At 28.9% G+C, this 13,180-nt stretch overlaps 5 protein-coding genes across 6 annotated transcripts in view; 3 read left to right on the top strand and 2 right to left on the bottom strand.

Moving 5' to 3' along the window:
* Window positions 1-364: 364 nt before the first annotated feature.
* LOC108554409 (high mobility group B protein 6) lies at window positions 365-1,314 on the top strand. The gene is made up of 4 exons (XM_017909672.1): window positions 365-485; window positions 567-637; window positions 783-1,128; window positions 1,204-1,314. Exons 1-4 carry the CDS (start codon window positions 387-389, stop codon window positions 1,312-1,314), a joined length of 627 nt encoding a protein of 208 aa, XP_017765161.1. The 5' UTR covers window positions 365-386.
* Window positions 1,315-1,462: 148 nt separating this feature from the next.
* LOC108554407 (hydroxyacylglutathione hydrolase, mitochondrial) lies at window positions 1,463-7,889 on the bottom strand. 2 transcript variants are annotated; one of them, XM_017909671.1, is made up of 5 exons: window positions 7,864-7,889; window positions 2,505-2,620; window positions 2,030-2,372; window positions 1,857-1,960; window positions 1,463-1,777 (listed from the first exon to the last, which is right to left on the bottom strand). In XM_017909671.1, exons 2-5 carry the CDS (start codon window positions 2,550-2,552, stop codon window positions 1,505-1,507), a joined length of 768 nt encoding a protein of 255 aa, XP_017765160.1. In that variant the 5' UTR covers window positions 2,553-2,620; window positions 7,864-7,889; the 3' UTR covers window positions 1,463-1,504. The 2 variants fall into 2 exon arrangements, with proteins under 2 accessions (XP_017765160.1, XP_017765159.1); XM_017909670.1 differs by lacking the exon at window positions 7,864-7,889 and adding an exon at window positions 3,267-3,421.
* LOC108554406 (ATP-dependent DNA helicase Q1) lies at window positions 3,666-5,635 on the top strand. Its single transcript, XM_017909669.1, has 2 exons — window positions 3,666-3,717; window positions 3,894-5,635. The coding sequence occupies exons 1-2, from the start codon at window positions 3,666-3,668 to the stop codon at window positions 5,633-5,635; spliced, it is 1,794 nt and encodes a 597-aa protein (XP_017765158.1).
* On the top strand, window positions 7,051-10,041 carry TBC1D16 (TBC1 domain family member 16). Its single transcript, XM_017909668.1, has 5 exons — window positions 7,051-8,174; window positions 8,251-8,590; window positions 8,657-9,082; window positions 9,195-9,488; window positions 9,566-10,041. The coding sequence occupies exons 1-5, from the start codon at window positions 7,304-7,306 to the stop codon at window positions 9,948-9,950; spliced, it is 2,316 nt and encodes a 771-aa protein (XP_017765157.1). The 5' UTR covers window positions 7,051-7,303; the 3' UTR covers window positions 9,951-10,041.
* Window positions 10,042-12,199: 2,158 nt separating this feature from the next.
* LOC108554378 (transmembrane protein 104 homolog) overlaps window positions 12,200-13,180 on the bottom strand; it is a 2,583-nt gene continuing 1,602 nt past the window's right edge. Inside the window, exons 5-6 of the mRNA XM_017909638.1 lie at window positions 13,008-13,180; window positions 12,200-12,909 (exon numbers count right to left, since the gene is read on the bottom strand). The exon at window positions 13,008-13,180 is cut by the window's right edge and continues 3 nt beyond it. Coding sequence (XP_017765127.1) covers window positions 12,200-12,909; window positions 13,008-13,180 — 883 coding nt within the window. The remainder of the gene's footprint in view (window positions 12,910-13,007) is intronic.

Genomic DNA, 13,180 nt, shown 5'->3' with positions numbered 1-13,180 from the left:
TAATAATAATAAAAACATTTTATTATTATATCATAATATGTATGTATGTCTACTTTTGTATATATAGATATATATATAAATCTCAAATTCTTATCATTTCAAATTTTATTAACTTTAAATACTAATTGAACAACAAACTAACCGTTATTTTTAATAAATTTATACAATATTTTACAATTTATAAAAGTTAGTAATGTAATTATTATCTTTTTCATTCATAAATTTACGATACAAAGCTATTATCTTGCTGATAAGAAGTATTTATACTAGCGGCATCTATCATATTACTGCTGTATTATAGTAAATAAATGTGCTGAATCTATCGACATGATATAAAAACAATGTGAAAAATTATTGATTTTATTTAATTAAAAGGTGTAATTAAAATGTCAGACGAATCAGAATACGATGTAGAACCAGAAGAATTTGATATTTATAAACGAAAATACCAATTATTACTAGATAGATGTGAAGTTTTACAACAGGTTCTTGTTTGATTTTAATATTCTGTACTACATACAGTGATTTAACTGTAGAAAATGAAATTATTAATTATTTAATTATAGGAAAATGAAAGATTGGTTTATCGTATTCAACGAGTTAGGAAACTTCTTAAACGTACAAGAAAGGAAAAAAAGTTAGTTCATTTTATAGGTTATGTATTGATTACTATTACAATATTATCTATTATCTACTTTAGAAATAATAACAAATAATGTAACTGCTTAATATTTCATTATATACCATTTGCATGTTCTGATGAAATATCTTTTGTATTTTAGATTTTTAATTGACCGCTTAGATCAACATGGTGATCGTTGGCGAGAAGCACCTATGGGAGTTCTTGAAGAAAATAATGTATTTCAAGTAACACCTAAGTCAGAAAAAGGTCAAAAAGCTACTGCCCACAATTCTAAAGATGAGAAAACTAAAAAGGGAACAAAGCGAAAAGGTGCAAAAACAGATCCTAATGCTCCAAAAAGACCAGCAAACCCATTCTTTCAGTTTTGTCAAGAGCAAAGACCTCGTGTTATGGAACGCTTAGCAGGAGAACCAGAACCAAGTAAGCAAGAACTTACTAGACAACTTGCAACTACTTGGAAGTCTCTTAGTTCAGAAGACAAAAAGGTTTGTACTAACAAAAGAATCATCTACATTTTTCTAGTATTTGAATTAGGATATTTATCATATATATTTTTTCAGGTGTATTATGACATGTATGAACGATCCAAAGAAAAATATGTTGCTGAAATGCAAATTTATAATAAGAAATCGGAAGACACGCCAAACCATATGTCTTTAAATATAACGTAGTATTTGTATTTAAGATAAATGATTTTTGTAAATACGTAATTTATAATCATATATTTGCACATATGTCAATATTTATGTATAGAAAATCGAAGTAAAATTTTATAAATAAATGAATAAAAATTTGTTTAGGAAGAACATTTTGTGTTGATTAAAAAGTGTATGCTCTGATTTTTTTGTAACAGAAATAAATTTATACTTTGAAGTTATCTTTCTCCCTTCTAAGAAATGCCATAGTTTGAATTGGATCTTTTTGTTCAGTATGATCCATAACAGATTGTTCATGAACTCGCATAAACGGATTTGTCAATTTTTCTTCCTGAATAGTGCTGGGCACAGTAGGATTATTCTTTTCACGTTGTATACGAACCCATTCTATCTTTTGACGAATTGCTTCATTTTCTGGTTCCACATATTTTCCAAATTTCAAATTATTTGCTGTGTATTCATGACCACAATATACTTTCTACAAAATATTCAAAATATAGTCTTTCCATTTTTAGAAATTGTTTTAAATCGAAATTTAAGCATAATCATATGCTTACAGTTTGATTAGGTAGCAATCCCAAAATCTCTATAAGTGCTTTGTACATTTGCTCTGCAGTACCTTCAAAGAATTTACCACAACCACCAGCAAAAAGTGTATCACCTGTATATTAATATGTATTATATTTTAATGAACTTAAATAAGTAGGAAATACATAACTTTTATTTTTACCTGTAAAAACTGCTGGAGGATCTTGATCTCCTGTAATATAATAACAGATATGTCCACTAGTATGACATGGTGTTGCAAGGCATCGAACTTGTAAACTTCCAATGTTAAAAGTATCATCATGTTTTACTTTGCATGTAAGTGCCTCTATTCTATCATCTCCACCATATACTTGAAGATTATTAAATTTTTTAAACAACTTTGCATTTCCTCCTGAATGATCCCAATGATGATGAGTAGTTAAAACTTTTGTTAAGCAAACATTATTTTGTTGAACAGCAGATGCAACAGTGTCAGGATCAACAGGATCAACAACTGCAGCTTCCTGTGATGCTTCATCAATAATCTTTCAAAATTACAAAATTTTATCATAGACATTATTAGTACACAATAATAATAATTTATAAATTAATAAATACTTAATACATCAATATCAATTACTAATAATCACAAAAAGTAAAAGTAAACAAATACATACTAGATACATATAATTATCTTGAAGTGCAGGTAATACTTGAACCTTCATGTTGCGTTGTTCTATTATTTTAGGAAGACAATGTGTTGCATAAAAACCATTCGTTGAAATACTTTTTGCTAGAAAAATTACAATCTTAATTGATATTTAAAGTGATAAAAATATTATAGCAAACATATAGTTGAATTAAATATATATCTATATTAAAAAGTAACTTGTAAGATAAAACATATGTTCACTACATTGGAACCTATACTTTTCTTATCATAAAAAACTTAAAATTAATCATCAATGTCCTTATCTTTAATATGTCTACAATATCAGTGAGGTCAAACAAAAATCTATAATTTCTATATTTAAACTCATAAATTAATTTTTAATTATATGCAACATAATGTTTTGAGTTAAATAATAAACAGATATTTGTTTGAATGTATATTTACATAAAAGGAAATACTACAGAATAAACAATTTTGATATTTAAACATTACATGTTCATGACAATAATTTATCATTAGTTGCTTTCATTATAATGTTATGTAAATTTCTTTCATAACTGCATATTCTTTATAACCATATTTTATACACAAAATATTGTAATATGAAAAGAAATATTTAATTTTATGTTAAAACATAAATTTTGGAAAATATCATTCCTTTAAAAAATTTTAATAAAAATCGCAAAGAATCCTAAAATATAAAGTAAATGTAAAATAAATGAAGTAGAAATGTCTCTAAAAAAAATATGATAAGGAAAACGAATACCCTTATAATACAAAGATGCCAATGTCCTTTCGAGCCAAGTAGGACAAACATGATACATTACATTCAGCATGACTTTTAATATTTAATATTAAAACTAAACTCGACTTTGTATGATGGTTTATTTAGAAATAAATACCGCAATCTTGTACGATGTTACTTGCCTGATTACTACGTAGTACTATCGCAAAACAACTGGGCTCAGCTGATCGGTACGATGTAATACTGGCGAAAAGTAATAGGTTATATACAACGCTGTATGCATCATTGTTGACACATGAATGTACATTTTATCTATAGCATAATTTAACTAACCGGCATTTGTATTTATCCAGGAATAAAATATAGAAGAACCTTCTTTATTATTACTATATGTAAATATCTTTTAATATTTTATTTACAATGTCTGCAAGCAGCTCGAAAGAAATTATAACGATTAATAATGAAAATCAAGGTTTGTTGCTACTTTTATGATATAAAAAGTAATATTTTTGTAGAAATAAGCAGGTTTTAAACGTTACGTGGATTTCATGATTATAATTATTATTTATATTACTATATTTATACATAATTCTTTGTTATGTTTAAATTCTATGTTTATTTGTTATTATTATATTATTTTTTTCTTAGACATTGAAGAAGATGAAATTGCAGCTATTGATTATGAGTTGAAACAAATTGAAAGTGAAATGCAAAAACTTGAAGATCGTAAAAAAATCTTAACTCAGCGTAAGGAAAAATTACAAGATGATGCACTTTTAAAGAAAAGTTTATCCGTATCAAAGAAGAATTGGAACAAAGAAGATTTTAGCTGGTCCAAAGATTTGAAAAAAGCTTTAAAGGATATTTTTAACATAGAAAAGCTAAGAGAATTACAATTGCCAACTATAAATGCCTTTATGTCCAATGAAGATGTTATTTTAATTATGCCCACAGGTGGTGGCAAAAGTTTATGTTATCAATTACCTGCAGTTATTAGTAAAGGTATTACAATAGTAGTATCACCATTGCTATCATTAATGGAAGATCAGTTATATGGATTACACAAACATAATGTAAAAGCTAGGATGTTAAGTGCAAAAGGTGATAAAGAAAATGTAAAAATTGTAATGAATTCACTTGTAGATAAAAAGTCTGATCTTAAATTAATTTATGTTACACCAGAATATATGGCAAAATCCAATCGTTTTATGAGCAAATTACAGAAAGCTTTTGAAATGAAACGTTTGGATCGTTTTGCAATAGACGAAGTACATTGTTGTAGTCAATGGGGACATGATTTTAGACCTGATTATAAATTTTTAGGAATTTTAAAATCCATGTTTCCAGGTATACCAATTTTAGGTCTAACAGCAACTGCTCCAGCTAAAATTATTGTAGATGTTCAAAAAATGTTAGATATTCAAGGTTGTTTAGTTTTGAGAGCTACTTTTAACAGACCAAATCTATTTTACGAAGTTCGACGAAAACCAGCAGATAAAGATACATGCTTGGCTATGATAGAAAATTTATTAAAAAATAGATTTGAAGATAAGTCTGGAATAATTTATACAACTACCATAAAAGATGCAGAACAACTGACAACTGATTTAAGATCATTAGGCTTAAAAGTTGGATGTTATCATGCAATGTTAGATGCAGGTTATAGATCAGAAGTATATGCCAAGTGGATATCAGGAAAATACCAAGCTGTAGTTGCTACTATTGCTTTTGGATTAGGTATAGACAAGCCAGATGTGAGGTTTGTCATTCATCACTGTATTTCAAAATCAATGGAAAACTTTTATCAAGAAAGTGGCCGTGCAGGTAGAGATGGAAAGAAATCAGTGTGTATAGTATTATATAGACTGCTAGATGCATTTAAATTAAGCACAATGGTGTTTCAAGATAAAGTTGGTTTACAAAATTTATACAAAATGTTAGAGTATTGCTTAGATCAAACATCATGTAGACGTAGTTTAATTGCATCCCACTTTGAGGAAACTTGGACTAGAAGTGATTGTGCAAAAATGTGTGATCATTGCCGGAAACCTAAAGAGAATAAACAAGTGAATATAGTATCTCATTGTAGACAGTTATATCAAATTATGACCAAAGCAGTACAAAATGAAACTAGATTAACTGCCTTAAAGCTCATAGATGCTTGGTATGGTAAAGGTGCATCGACATTACGGGTATCTTCTATGCTAATACCAAAATTCACAAGAGAATCAGGAGAAGCTATAATAGGACATCTACTTGTAAATGGTTATTTACAAGAAGATTTTCATTTCTCTGCATATTCTACAATATCATATTTAAGACGTGGACCTAAAGCAGGATTAGCACTTACCGATACTCATGAAATAATTTTTAATTATGAATTACACTAATATATATAAGTACATTATGGTCTGTGATAGTAGTATTTTCTTCATTATTGAAGAAACATATAACATTGAGTAAACAGTATGTCATCTTAAATTTCTGAATGTTTCCTAATCATCAACCATATATTTTATTTAGCTTTTAAAATGGTTGTCATTGATGAATTTGTATTCAGCAATAATATGTAGTTTTGGGACTTATTATTAATAATATTTTGATATTTTATTTTAAAAATCATTGTAAAATTATCATTAAAATTTAAAATTGTGTAATATATATAAATTTTTAATACTCAGTACTAAGTTCTTAGAAAGTTCATCCAGGAGAAGAATGTTTCTAGAAAATAATAAATACACTTTGGTATAAATATACTATTTTCATTTTTAAATGCTGTCGTGAATAATATAAAAAATTTTTTTATGCAATTATTTAACACAATTTTAATTGTACTTCAAATAATTTCTAATGAGTCTTGAAGCAGAGATTGTTTATAAAAATATATGTTGATCAGAGTTGCAAGTAAAAAAACAAACTTTTTTTATGAAATCGAAAGCAAATAATTCAAACTTAACACGAGGTAAAAAAATCAATAAAAACTATATGTACAACGCTAGACAACGGTATGTCGGCGGTTCCGATAGTAAGCCAACCACCAGGTTCACGATCAGATGGAAATATTGATCCTGGATAAGAGGCATCTGTGTTCTGTCTGTTGGCAAACACGTTTTACTACAGTATTAAGCAGTAGGTTGACATTAGATTTGTAATTCATTCATTGTTAGGAATTTAACAACGAAGTAATTGTGAACACCATGTAATAACTATCTATTACGAGTGATCATAAGAAACATTGTGCGTTTGTCAAAATACTTGGGTTTTCATTCAATGTTCGATCGTACCTACAACGAATAGTGACGTGCCAATGATACATCTTTCATTCATGAATCCACTCAAGTGAAAGTTAACTCGACAAATTTTTTTAGACAATTTAAAATGTGATGGAGTCCTGACGATTTCTAATCTTTGACAAAGATTTGACACCGTATTACGGAGGTACGGACCTTCGTAATACGGAGGTAATAAAAAAACAGGTAAAGACGAGATATTTAAAAGATTGAAATGCATGCTCCTCCATATGTGTACACGCTTTATCAGTCCTGTATACATGTACATCAAAACTAATTGGTGTGATACCATGTATGTATGCCTAAATAAGCAAACAATTGCGGAAAATAATACAAAAAGAGAAATCAGTTCATTATAACATTTTAATGCAGGTCTGTTCGCGCGCTTCTGCGCGACAAAGTTTGACCTCTGCAGTTCTAATGCTCTGTAGAAATATTCTATAGGTATTCTTCAAGAATTATCAAAAACAAAGAGAATTAATAAAATAAAAAAAAAGATAGTGTAACTAAGACTTTTAACTTCCGCAGAATATTGTGTTAACCAGTGAAAAGAGTAAAATTGTACCAGTTCGGATTCAGTACTTTGTAGCTGTATATTTATCTACTAATTATATCAACGATCGTCATTCGGGTTTCATTATAACCCCGCGACGATTGAAAATTAAAAATTGTGTAAAAAAACTTGATCGCACAAGTACAAAAATTTCGTACTACGCCTTAATAAAATTAACTAGATGACTTGTATGCACCAATCTGCCTTCAGCGAAGATGCCTCTGCCAAATATTCTCAAAAAGGCAAGCAGTTACATTTTAGGCGACTGCAATCAAGACAATCGTCGTACTATGTATCAGGATGGCGAGGCATTATTTTGCAAGAATAACGTCTGCGTTCATCCTCCTACTCTAATGAGACAAAACTCTGATGTGGTACATCATCCTGGATACATGGCCATAACCTGTAGGTTTAATAAACATTCAAATATACCAACTTTACATCTCAGTTGGATTCCGAATAGTACGCTTCGTAAACATCCAACAACGTTAGAAAATTTAAGTTCAAAAAAACTTGATTGTGCCACTCATCAAGAAATCGATATAAATTCTCATCATTCTCAAATATCAGAAGAAAGTTGTGATTTAAAATGTGAATATGAAAATACTGGTGAAAAAGTTGATGTTTGCTTAGAAGTAAAGGAACCTGTCAATTGTGGAGATTGTGAACGCATTTGTTCTGGTGGTTTTTCACGAGGTGCACGTTTCCAAAATGACGACACGGGTACGAAAAATGATAATGGGGATAGATTATGTGATCATCAAACTGTACTTACATCAGAAACTAAAGAAATTCCAAATGTCAATCGGAAAACAAACTATCACCGGTCTGACAATTCATCAATTACCATACACGAAGAAAGTGATCACAGTATTAGTTTAAATCAATTGCGCTCCGAATCTCTGAGCTCGAGATATGACGAAAATCAACAGTGCAAAGATCAAAAAATTTCCGAAACACATGAAAGCGATGGAATAAGTATCGATGAAGAATTAAAATATCCTTATTGTGATGACATCAGCCTCAAAAGCCGTAGTATGTCATTAACCTCTACATGCAGTTTATCTGTTGGCGTAACTTCTGAGGGTATTTAATTGATTACTTTAATAGTTTTTTATTAGTTTCTAGATGTTATTAACGTTTAAAATTTATCTCTTTGCAGCTGAAGAGATTCCATCATGGATGAGATCACCTGAACTTTTGGCCTTACAACATAACCTCACATTTCCTGAAAGTGCAACAGCTTCACCAGTAACATTACGTAGAGCACACAGATGTAGAAGGTTTTCAGTGGATCTCAGTGAAATGAGATCCTTAAGATTGTTTTTTGCTGATCCAGCTTGTACTTCTGGTCAATTAGTGGTTGCAAGTAGAGAAAGTCAATATAAGATTCTACATTTTCATCATGGTGGTTTAGATCGATTAGCAGCAACTCTACATCAGTGGCATCAATTGCTTTATCCACGATTAGATACAGATGCTGAGGAAACACTTCCATATAGGTAATATGTAATATGTACAAGAAAATTGGCATTTTATTAAATACTTAATTATTTTTTATGACTCAGGCATTTTATGGTATGTCGACCAGAGGTAAGTCGTGATGAATTACATCCGGAAGAAGGGCAAGTACCAATGATTACATCATTGGCATGGAAGGATTTATTAAATGAACGAGGTCAGGTAGAAGATGATTTAGCACTTCGTAAAGGAATATTTTTTGGTGGACTAGAACCAGCATTAAGGAAAATAGTGTGGCCCTTCCTTCTTCATTGTTATTCATATCAAAGTACTTATGAAGATAGGGAGCAAATTGATGCCATTCGTAGACAGGAGTATGAAGAGATACAAAAACGTAGAATGAGTATGGGTCCAGAACAAGCAGAACATTTTTGGCGAAATGTGGTGTGTATTGTAGAAAAAGATGTTGTTCGTACTGATAGAGGAAATCCTTATTATGCTGGAGAAGATAATCCAAATATTGAAATTATGAAGTACGTCTATATAAGAATATTTTTATTTTTATGGTTACAATATACTTATATTCTGTTATATTAATTTTTTAATTTGTATTGTTGTTATTAATACTATTTTATCTTTTTACAGAAATATTCTATTAAATTATGCAGTTTATAATTCTCGATTAGGATATACGCAAGGTATGTCTGACTTATTGGCTCCTTTATTGGCTGAACTTAATTCTGAATTTGAGGCATTTTGGTGCTTTGCTGGTTTAATGCAAAGATCTGTAGCAGTATGTACACCTACTGATGTAGATATGGACAGAAATTTGTGTTATTTAAGAGAATTAGTTAGAATAATGGTACCAGACTTTTATGCACATCTTCAAAAACATACAGATGCCTTGGAACTTCTATTTTGTCATAGATGGATACTCTTGTAAATATAAATTTCATTTAGATATTCTTAAAATTTAATTATACATAAAACTATTTTTAATAACATATATTTTACAGATGCTTAAAACGTGAATTTCCTACTGAAGTAGCATTAATAATGTGGGAAGCTTGTTGGGTAAATTATTTAACAGATCATTTTCACCTATTTCTTTGTCTTGCCATAATGTGTGTCTATGCAGATGATGTAATAGCACAAGATCTTAGAACAGATGAGATGCTATTGCATTTCAGTTCTTTAGCTATGTATATGGACGGAAATCTTATATTGAGAAAGGCAAGAGGCCTACTTCATCATTTTCGACAACTTGTTCGTTTACCATGTACATTAGCAGGACTTTGTCGACAATGTGGTCCAGGAATGTGGGATAGCACTCATGACCCCGTTATAGAATGTGTGGATCATAATGATGCACCCTGTCCATATTTAAACAATTATGAATAACGACCTAATTCAATGAAAGTGAGAAAGATATCCTATTGTTAAAGCTTTCAAATTATTCTTACGTTAACTAATCAAATTGAATGCTACTCTGATGTAACATGATAAATAATTTATATAATTCACAGTTGATTAAATGTTGTAAGTAATAACAGATGTTAATGAAGGTACGAAGAAAAGTTTGTATGAAAAAAATCTTAATCAATTTAATATTATCAAGAAAAAATATACATTTATATTACCACAAATCTTATTTATATAAAATCATAACTTATAAATGCTGATCCAAAAATATGTGGCAAATTAAGTTTGATAATAAATAAGAAACGAAAAACATATCTTAAAATTCATTGAAGTTGATTCTAATTTAAAATAACTTTAAAAGATTTTAATAATGATGCATCTAGAATTTCTGTAAAACAAAAAATATTCTATATTAAATACATAATTAGGTAGGATTTCAATGATTATGACGAGTTTTAACCGAAAACCTGTAGTACAATTAAAGACTGATGACCAAAGAATAATGGAGTAGTACAAGCAGTTTAGCTTTAAAATCTCCAAGCAAAAAACAGCTTTTTCATTGCAAAAATATCATGCTATTTATTTATTGTAATTGAAAACGTGCTATTTTTCAGCTTGGTACAAATTTCATGAGTTGTGATCTAAAATTAAAAATGTAATCGAATATCAGCAAAAAAAAATCAAATGTAATTTGGTGTAAGTATCACATATATATTTATTGTAAGTCTGTTAAAATTTCTTGGTCAATTAATAATGCACGTGTTCACTTTGGGATATTTATTTATGTGATATTTTATAACATTTTTTCTTCAAAGTATGTTTCAATTTATTGTACATTTGTTGGATATATTGTATTACTTTTTATTATAAAGTATCTTGGGTTTTACACATCAAATGTCACACATAATATTTTATAGTAATCTTATGATACTGATTTATATAAATGATATAAATATCTTTTGCTCAACAATTTTTTTTTTTATTCTGATAACCCAAAGTGTCTTTATGCTAGTCTATTTGCTCAGAAATATATTAAATTAAAGTATTAATTCTTTCTATATTTCAAATTCTTTAATCTTTTTTATATAAAATAGATGCTCTATTGTAATGAATGTACACAAAGACATTATTTGCATGTTATCTTACAGCTTAAGGAAACAAACTTAAATGATTCATGATTGATAAAGTTATAAAGATTTCATGCAAATAATATAATGCTTTTACTGTGCCACCTTATGTTGTTAGACTATTGCAGAGAAATCTATTCGTGTTAAAATTTGTTCTGCTGAATTTAACTAACTATAATATACGAGTATGAATAAATAGAAAAATTTTGTACAGGTACACGGTATGAGAGGCATATTGTGAATACTTTGTTGGCAGTTTTAAACCACATATAAAAATATGTTCTGTGATATACAAATCAAATTTATATAATCAATAGTCATTTAGCTTAATTCTTTTTGTGCACATAAAAAATAAAGCATGCTAGAAGATTGTTAAAGTAAGTCTTTTTTCTTTTTTTAGTAAGAAATATTGAATAGGCCTTCAATATTTTTCAATATATATTCGTTAGTTATACAAATTTATAGTTTTAGATGTACCTTCATACCGTCTAACTAATGGACAGAATATTATTATTTGGCCACCAAAGATCACTTATTTGAAAGACATTTAAGTATAATAAAAGCTGTATTATGTGTGATATATTCACTACTGAATAAAAATATACAAAAGTTTACAACTTAAATTAAGCTTATTCATTTGGCTTATACAAGATTAATCCAGACTTGTGCCAGTGTATCTCCTATGTGATGAAAAGAATGATTTTTTGATAATGGTGCTAAAACATGAAAAATAAAATTAAGATAACTGATTATTAATGATAATTATTCAACTATGCTACCTTCTATGATTATTTTATCTCATATTTTAAACAATGAACATTTACTAATGTTTAGAGAGATCTTTTACTCGTTGATAATTTATTATTAGAAATACTGTTAAAAATTTCATGCTTTCTAATCAGAATTTTAACTTAAAACTTTAATATCAGTATTATCACAATCTTTATTCTATATATTACTGTAAATAATTCGATTTCAGATCCAATGATATTATTTTAGATATGCATTAGATTCTTCAAATCTCAAAAATAAAATAATTTAATTATGCACCATTTTGTAACCTTTCCTTTTTCTTATGTTCTTAATTTAGTACCTTGTGTTTTATACTAAAGGTACACTTACAGAATGGAAATGAATTTGTATGAAGTTGACTGATACTAAAATCATACAAGCAATGGACCAAACTATAACAAAAATGAGCCAACAATTACTAGAAAACGGGCTAGCAAATTTATTGACCACACCGAGACCTATAATTCTGTTTGTTTCTTGCCTGGCATAATACACCAAGAACGTTGGAATTAAATATTGAATTCCTGCTCCTGCATACGATCCCGTAATTCCCACTAATATCGATAAATCTTTGGTACTTAAAGCAATCATATATGGAGGCAGTATTACCAGTATTGGGAAGACAAGTTTACGAAGACACAAATAAGGTCCATCTTCGCAGAGGAACAATGATTGTAGATTATTTCTAAGGGTAATAGCTATAATAGGAAAGCTCGTACTTAAAGTAAACACTGGAAAAAGAGCCAAAAAATATTCTATAAGAATGATAAGAATATTGTTACTTTTAGAACAATCTCCTGATCCATGGGGGCTAAAATCTAAAGTATAAAGGTCATCTAAATGTTCGAAAGCGAATGCTCCAGTTAGTGCCAATAAGAGATAAAAGAATGCTATTAATAAATAATCCAATGCCAATGATCGAATCAAAGTAGACTTATTTGCGATTGGAGCAACCAACGCAGGTAGAGAATGGTGACACATAAAAGAGTAAATACAAGCACCAAATAAACTAGGTATACCTGAAATACACATATACATATATGATTATTTTATTAAATACTAAAAGAGGTGCCTGACAATATTTCTTTTTTTTTACTAATTTTATAGATGAACTTACCCATAATATTTGCGACTGGTGGATTTCCTTGTGCACCATGAATGATTAAATTTTTTACAGCATACACAATCATGATAGTAAATGCAAGCCATCGCATTGCTGATGTTAGAAGTTGAAGATATTTTGTCTTTTGAACATTAAAGAACACAAAAGAACCTGCTAAGAGCAGGAAT

The sequence above is a fragment of the Eufriesea mexicana genome, unplaced genomic scaffold (genome assembly GCF_001483705.2).
Source record: "Eufriesea mexicana isolate 0111107269 unplaced genomic scaffold, ASM148370v2 scaffold20249, whole genome shotgun sequence".
Taxonomy (NCBI): Eukaryota; Metazoa; Arthropoda; class Insecta; order Hymenoptera; family Apidae; genus Eufriesea; species Eufriesea mexicana.
Note: the sequence above shows the minus strand (reverse complement) of the source record. Positions and strands in the feature narration are given on the sequence as shown.

What these genes read in the sequence shown, in the direction of transcription:
- TBC1D16 (XM_017909668.1), top strand. Translation starts at nt 7,304, where the DNA reads ATGCCTCTGCCAAATATTCTCAAAAAGGCAAGCAGTTACATTTTAGGC. An exon ending in GAGGAAACACTTCCATATAG is followed by an intron (nt 8,591 to 8,656) that starts GTAATATGTAAT and finishes TTTATGACTCAG; the next exon opens with GCATTTTATGGTATGTCGAC. An exon ending in CCAAATATTGAAATTATGAA is followed by an intron (nt 9,083 to 9,194) that starts GTACGTCTATAT and finishes ATCTTTTTACAG; the next exon opens with AAATATTCTATTAAATTATG.
- LOC108554409 (XM_017909672.1), top strand. Translation starts at nt 387, where the DNA reads ATGTCAGACGAATCAGAATACGATGTAGAACCAGAAGAATTTGATATT. An exon ending in CGTACAAGAAAGGAAAAAAA is followed by an intron (nt 638 to 782) that starts GTTAGTTCATTT and finishes TTTGTATTTTAG; the next exon opens with ATTTTTAATTGACCGCTTAG. An exon ending in TTAGTTCAGAAGACAAAAAG is followed by an intron (nt 1,129 to 1,203) that starts GTTTGTACTAAC and finishes ATATTTTTTCAG; the next exon opens with GTGTATTATGACATGTATGA.
- LOC108554406 (XM_017909669.1), top strand. Translation starts at nt 3,666, where the DNA reads ATGTCTGCAAGCAGCTCGAAAGAAATTATAACGATTAATAATGAAAAT. An exon ending in GATTAATAATGAAAATCAAG is followed by an intron (nt 3,718 to 3,893) that starts GTTTGTTGCTAC and finishes TTTTTTTCTTAG; the next exon opens with ACATTGAAGAAGATGAAATT.
- LOC108554407 (XM_017909670.1), bottom strand. Translation starts at nt 3,336, where the DNA reads ATGCTGAATGTAATGTATCATGTTTGTCCTACTTGGCTCGAAAGGACA. An exon ending in GGCATCTTTGTATTATAAGG is followed by an intron (nt 2,621 to 3,266) that starts GTATTCGTTTTC and finishes TAATTTTTCTAG; the next exon opens with CAAAAAGTATTTCAACGAAT. An exon ending in AAGATAATTATATGTATCTA is followed by an intron (nt 2,373 to 2,504) that starts GTATGTATTTGT and finishes TAATTTTGAAAG; the next exon opens with ATTATTGATGAAGCATCACA.